This window comes from Oratosquilla oratoria, chromosome 40 (genome assembly GCF_046742065.1).
Source record: "Oratosquilla oratoria isolate Oo_2021 chromosome 40, ASM4674206v1, whole genome shotgun sequence".
Taxonomy (NCBI): domain Eukaryota; kingdom Metazoa; phylum Arthropoda; class Malacostraca; order Stomatopoda; family Squillidae; genus Oratosquilla; species Oratosquilla oratoria.
In genome coordinates, this window is record NC_134816.1 from 470001 (window position 1) to 477500 (window position 7500).

Below are 7500 nucleotides of genomic sequence, written 5' to 3' on the forward strand. Positions count from 1 at the left end.
GCCTCTCATACAGAATGGTATATATCTGGAACAAATTGAATGAGGAAACAGTGAATACAAAAACTATACAAGAATTAAAGATCAAACTGAATGCTGAAAGATACAAAAGCGGGTCACTACGAGCATAGCTCTCTTCCCGTAAAATACAACTAGGTAAATAGGTAAATGCACACGAACACACACACACACGAACACATACACACACACGAACACAGACACCCACACACACACGAACACACACAGACACACACACACACACACACACACACACACACACACACACACACACACACACACACACACACACACACACACACACACACACACACGAACACACACACACACGAACACATATACACACACACGCACACGCACAGACACACATACACACAATTGTAACTTTATATGACTGTAGTCATAGAAGATAAATCCCAGCGGCACCTACTCTCTTTTCTTTCTCTGAGTCTTTGACGTAGATGGTATCAAGACCACAGAGGACCGAGTTGAAGAAGTCCTTGCCCATCTGCCTCCAGAGAAACATGGGGATATAGTAAGCTGCTGCCTGGAGGACAAGCACCATGGGGACCCACTGGTAATAGGCATGACGCACTTGCTCCGACTCGTCGTTCGTGGGTCCCACGCCTGGGTGGGGTCTCTGGTGGGGGAAAGGGAGAGGGATTTTTTTTATGTTTTTTTTTTTCTGGTGGGAGAAAGAGAAAAGGGAAACGATTTTTTTTCTGGTGGGGATAGAGAGAATGGAAACTTTTTTTTTTTTTTTTGGTAGGAGGAAGAGAGAAGGATTTTTTTTTTCTGGTGGGGAAAGAGAGAAGTGATTTTTCTTTTTCTAGTGGAGAAAGAAAGAAAGGAAACGTTTTATTCTGGTGGGGAAAGAGAGAGGGAAAATGTATGCTGGTGAGGGAAGAAAGAAGGGAGAGAATAGGGGATGGGGAAGGGGTAGGGGTAGTGGAGGAGCGGGGGTAGGGGGAGGGGTAGAGGGGAGGTGGGAGGTGGTAGGGGAGGAAGAAGGGGGAGTTGGAGTGGGTATACAAACCGCCCTCCCTCAGGCTAGCCACTTCCCGAAGTGGGCTCCTCATCCGTTCAGCCACTGCTTTCCCCGACGATTGCCGAAAGCTCTTGTCTCTCCCGAGACAAACGATTTTATTCAAACGAGTATCGGTTTCAAGGCCGAAAGAATCTTCTTGAACCTTCGTGAGTGAAATGAACACTTTATTCGATTTAGATATATAAACCAACCAAATCTATCGAGTTCTTTCCCATACAATGTTCCCATACAATGTTCTACCCGCCCCCTTCTTCTCCGCCCTTTTAGATACCCCAGGACCACTGCCCCTACGTTCCCCGGCTTCCCCACAACCTTTCCATGGTTCTGCACCCAACCTACCTCCTCATCACCCGAAGGAAGAACGGTGAAGGTGGACGCGATGAAACAGTACGTCTCGACAGCCTTGTGCTCATGTTTGGATAACTTCGTGGCACACTTGATGTTGTCCCCGATGTAGGTTCGGGCCGTCACTAAGAGGCAGGCCACGAGGGTGAAGATCATCCCGAGGCGACTTGCAGTGAAGACTGGCGACCGGATCCGTGTCTTGGAGACACTGGAACATAAGAGCATAAGAATGAAGGAGACTGTAAGAGACCATAAGGCCTACACTAAACCGTTCCAGGAACAGAGAAAGAATGCTGGTGGAGGGGGACCGGATCCGTGTCTTGGAGACACTGGAACATAAGAGCATAAGAATGAAGGAGACTGCAAGAGACCATAAGGCCTACACTAAACCGTTCCAGGAACAGAGCAAGACTGCTGGTGGAGGGGGACTGGATATGTCTTGGAGACACTGGAACGTAAGAGCATATGAATGAAGGAGAATGCAAGAGACCATAAGGCCTACACTAAACCGTTCCAGGAACAGAGCAAGACTGCTGGTGGAGGGGGACTGGATATGTCTTGGAGACACTGGAACATAAGAGCATAAGAATGAAGGAGACTGCAAGAGACCATAAGGCCTACACTAAACCGTTCCAGGAACAGAGCAAGACTGCTGGTGGAGGGGGACTGGATATGTCTTGGAGACACTGGAACATAAGAGCATAAGAATGAAGGAGACTGCAAGAGACCATAAGGCCTACACTAAACCGTTCCAGGAACAGAGCAAGACTGCTGGTGGAGGGGGACCGGATCCGTGTCTTGGAGACACTGGAACATAAGAGCATAAGAATGAAGGAGACTGCAAGAGACCATAAGGCCTACACTAAACCGTTCCAGGAACAGAGCAAGACTGCTGGTGGAGGGGGACTGGATATGTCTTGGAGACACTGGAACATAAGAGCATAAGAATGAAGGAGACTGCAAGAGACCATAAGGCCTACACTAAACCGTTCCAGGAACAGAGAAAGAATGCTGGTGGAGGGGGACCGGATCCGTGTCTTGGAGACACTGGAACATAAGAGCATAAGAATGAAGGAGACTGCAAGAGACCATAAGGCCTACACTAAACCGTTCCAGGAACAGAGCAAGAATGCTGGTGGAGGGGGACTGGATATGGAGACACTGGAACATAAGAGCATAAGAATGAAGCAGACTGCAAGAGACCATAAGGCCTACACTAAACCGTTCCAGGAACAGAGCAAGACTGCTGGTGGAGGGGGACCGGATCCGTGTCTTGGAGACACTGGAACATAAGAGCATAAGAATGAAGGAGACTGCAAGAGACCATAAGGCATACACTACACCGTTACATTAACAGATCAAGTTTGGTGGTGGTGGGGGACTTGATTTGTCTTGGAGACACTGGGACGTAAGAGCATATGAATGAAGGAGACTGCAAGAGACCATAAGGCCTACACTAAACCGTTCCAGGAACAGAGCAAGACTGCTGGTGGAGGGGGACTGGATATGTCTTGGAGACACTGGAACATAAGAGCATAAGAATGAAGGAGACTGTAAGAGACCATAAGGCCTACACTAAACCGTTCCAGGAACAGAGCAAGAATGCTGGTGGAGGGGGGACTGGATATGTCTTGGAGGCACTAGAACAAAAGAATGAAGGAGACTGCCAGAGACCATACGACATACATTAAGCCGTTCCAGGAACAGGTCGAGAAAGCCGGATAGGCAAAGAATGGGGAGGCGTGGAATCTACGCCAAGAGGCGCTGATTATCTGCGGCCGAAGCCTTCTGTTTTGCCCTATTATGCACTTTAGGGACTTTGGGGCAGGTAACACATAGTTACTGCTGAGAATCGGAGAGGAGTGCGGGATTCGAACCCACAACTAAACGAACGCGAGACCAGTACGATTCCGTTGACCCCATCAGCGCACACAGATTGGGACGAGTAGTAAGTGATGGATTGATAGTGGAGTAGTCTTGGTAGTTTTGATAGTCTTGGGGATGGTTTGTGACAACAGCGATGGAGGAAATGGTGGCATTCGGGGACAGAGGTGATGTAGTCAAGGTGACAGCGATGGTATTGTTGAGGATCGTTAGCGGTTCTTGCAAGGTTGTTAATGCCGATAATGGGAAGAACCCTCCCCCCCTCCTTTTTTTTTTTTTTTTTTTTTTTTTTTTTTTTTTTTTTTTTTTTTTTTTTTTTTTTTTTACAAGAGGAAGGTTGTGATGAATTCTTATTTTTGTTTTTTGAGGTCTGTGAAAAAAATCCGCTGGTTATTTTGCAGACTTACATTATGAAGAATTATTATACAAATATATAAGTACATGTGTGTGCATGCATGAATGTGTGTGTGTGTGTGTGTGTGTGTGTGTGTGTGTGTGTGTTTGATTCACCATTGCCTTGGATCACGTGTTGGTCTCGTGGTCGACAGCTATTTCCTTCCCGGAAGAGAGCTCAGAGCTCATATGACCGATCTATAAGTAACGTTGTGATCTTACACGCACACACACACTCAACTCCCCGTCCACGAGAGTTGGAGTAACGACTCGCAACACAGCAATACTGAAATTATTTCAGCCCTGGGCGGGATTTGAACCCAGACCGCCGTAGTGGTTGCCGGGAACTCTACCAACTGCGCCACCGAGTCGCGCACTCGCACGTGTGTGTGTGTGTGTGTGTGTGTGTGTGTGTGTGTGTGTGTGTGTGTGTGTGTGTGTGTGTGTGTGTGTGTGTGTGTGTGTGTGTATGTGTGCGCGCGAGCGCAACTTTGCCTTAGGACAGAGAGAATTGAAGACAATAATTATTCGTACTTTCGTATATTACGCCCTGAAGATATAATACACAAAAATACTTCATAGCCTTCCTACTTTTTTGTAGGATTCAATCATGTAGGGGGAAGAGAAGGAGGAGGAGAAAGAGAAGGAAGAGGAGGAGAAAGGAGGAGGAGGAGGAAGAGGAGTAGGAAGAAGAGGAGGAAGAGAAGAAGAAGGAGTAGGAAGAAGAGGAGGAGGAGGAGGAGAAAGAAGAGGAGAAGGAGGAAGAGGAGGAGGAGAATAAGTAGGAAGTAGAGGAGGAAGAGGAAGAGAAGGAGGAGGAGGAGAAAGAAAAGGAGGAAAAGGAGGAGAAAGAGGAAGAAGAGGAGGAGGAGGAGAGGGAGGAAGAAGAGGAGGATGAGAATAAAGAGGAGAAGAATAATGAGGAGGAAGAGGAGGAGGAGGAGGAATATGAAGAAGAGGAGGAGGAGAATAAAGAGGAGAAGAAGAATGAGGAGGAGGAAGAGAAGAAAGAGAAGGAGGAGAAAGAAGGGGAGTAGGAGGGCGACCTCCTGGTATCAGTTCTCTTTATTTGAAAAAAATAGAAGAAAGACGGTCGAAGCTGATAAAGAGGAGCCTTGTGATCGCCCACTAGCTCCCCCCTGCCCCCCCCCCGTCCATTAACTCCCGGGGGCGGGGGGCGGGGGGCGGGGGGCGGGTAGAGGGGGGGTTGCCACTCCTTCAGATAAAGACAAAGAGGATGATTTGATGTGAAGACCAGGGGAAGTGGGAGATGACTCTAATTATTGTCCGTCTAGTGGGGCCACCATGATTAGGTGCTCATTGTGGTTTACACACACACATACATACATACACACACACACACACACACACACACACACACACACACACACACACACACACACACACACACACACACACACACATATATATATATATATATATATATATATATATATATATGCATGAGAAATCACATAAACTCGTGATTCTAAATATGCGGAAAAACCAAGGAAAATAATAAATTGATGACCGAGCACTTTCGTCTATTTAGACATCTTGAGGATGTCTAAATAGACGAAAGCGCTCGCTCACCACTTTATTATTTTTCTTTGTGGTTTTTCTGCATATATATATATATATATATATATATATGTATATATATATATGTATTTATATACATATATATATATACATATATATATAGATATATATGTATATATTATATATATATATATATGTATATATATATATATATGTGTGTGTGTGTGTGTGTGTGTGTGTCTGAGTGTCTGTGTATATATATATATATATATATATATATACACACACATGTGCAAGACAAACACTAGAGACGTGTGATCACAAATGATGATATGAATACACGAAAACGGTCTGCTTCGTTATTTAATCTTTCCTGGTGTTTACTCCTGCATATATACATATATATTTCCATAGATACTATGTATACAATATACATATATACATATGTATTCGTTTACATTTGTGTGTGTGTGAGAGAGAAAGAGAAAAAAAAAGAGAGGAGGGGGACTCCATTAACTTAGTTCATTATGGTTTTATATATTTATTTTATACCCCCGATGGACAAGCCTCGTTAACGAGCGCAAATTACCTAATTCTCTTTTTATCCATTATGAGTGCAGAAACAGACTTTTATCGCTTTAGCCACCAGTTGAAAAATATATTACGCCTTTTCTCCTAAAACTAAAAGCAACGCAGTTTTCCAACTTTTTCTGGTACAGAGGGGCATCCAATACATCATTCAATTAAGGGTCTTTTCCAATCTATTTTAAAAGAGAGAAAGAGAGAGAGAGAGAGAAAATGGCTTCCTCTACATACCTTTCCACCGACACGTATTGCTTCACTGCTCCAAAGACCTCAATCATGGTTGTGGTTTGGGTTTCGCTTGCTGCGGAAGAAGAAAAACAACTCGGTTATAGATGAAAAGAAAACCAAAAATCCCTGTCAGGTGTGATTAATTTTGCAGAAGTCTTCTCAGGATAACGCCAGCAAAGAGGAATCAGATCAAAGAATACGATCAAGAAATCAAACCCCTCTGATTGGTGATTTCTTGTCTTTTAGATATATATACGAATTTATGTTTGTTTAAAATACATGCAATAAAAAAACGGACAATACTGGATGGGTCTTGCTGTACCCTGGGCAACAGAAGCACGGATTTTTAGAAACTCAGGCTTAAAGTTTCATGGTACCATGGAAATGATCATCACATTTGCGTGACGTCATATCGCTTCTTGGAACCTTTTTTCAAGCGACTTCCGTTAGCGCATGCGCACTCCCGCCTCCGTTTGTGAGACTAAAGCATCTAGAGGCTATTTTCATTTGAACGCGCTACCAGTTCATTGAAAAAAGATTGATCAAACCGTCTTTTGTTTTCAAACAAGTTATTATAAACCAAAAACCTTAATATATTGTTGACACTTTCACTAAGGATTCTATTTACATTGTGATGTAGCGGAATCATCACGTACGAAGATTTAATTTATTCTTACGACGCGGGCATCTTCAGTGACGTCGAAGTCCGTTGACTTAATCTTATCGAACATGGCAGATACTCTAGACATCGCAGCTATAGAGAAATTCAAAATAAATCAATTCTTTCCATGAGAGAATACTAGGAATTCAATTTTGTTTGCCAACAGTATATTAATTTTGGTTGCGTCGTTGTACCCCAAAAAACAACTGTGAAAATCATATTCTTCATCTGTAGCTTCGACGATTCCACGTCACGGCTGACGAATGGGAGGAGAATGTCTAGACTTCCGTTGCATATTTGTCACAATCTCGATATTGTCTAATTCATTGCAATTAACTCACCCACCAACACCTCCAGGTGTATATTTCAATAACCGTTCATACTATTTTGAAAGTAGGGAATAGTTCAGTGCTAAAAGACTTTAAAAAACGAACCAAATTTTCCTTAAGTGTAGTTTTTTCAAATGTCCAAATGTGCTACTACAGTACTTGCAAAGAACGAATTTTTTTTCTTTAATGCATGAACCACAATTTGCTAAATTAGTCACAGATCACTTCACATATTGTTAGTTTCACTTCAGTCTGTTTACTTATCTATACAATATTAAGAAAGAAATAAAGAAATAAAAAAACACACGAGAAAATTAGCACGGAAGGACCTGTACAGTGTACACAGGCCGACTGGTAGTCTAGTGTTGTTTCCCATGATAATCATGGTCTGTGCTGATAAGCATTCCGTCACAGAGCACCAGTTTGATAAGAAAGATAACGATATCTCTCAGTTATAATAAATTGAATTT

General features: G+C 43.4%; 1 protein-coding gene across 2 annotated transcripts in view; it reads right to left on the reverse strand.

Annotated features, from left to right (window-relative positions):
- Window positions 1-7406, reverse strand: part of LOC143020614 (innexin inx2-like) — a 17204-nt gene extending 9798 nt beyond the window's left edge. Inside the window, exons 1-4 of one of the 2 annotated variants that reach the window (XM_076177055.1) lie at window positions 7338-7406; window positions 6044-6113; window positions 1403-1616; window positions 446-655 (exon numbers count right to left, since the gene is read on the reverse strand). In XM_076177055.1, the coding sequence (XP_076033170.1) occupies window positions 446-655; window positions 1403-1616; window positions 6044-6090 (471 nt within the window). In that variant the 5' untranslated portion in view covers window positions 6091-6113; window positions 7338-7406. The other variant, XM_076177056.1, reaches the window with a different exon arrangement.
- Between the last annotated feature and the right edge of the window lie 94 nt (window positions 7407-7500).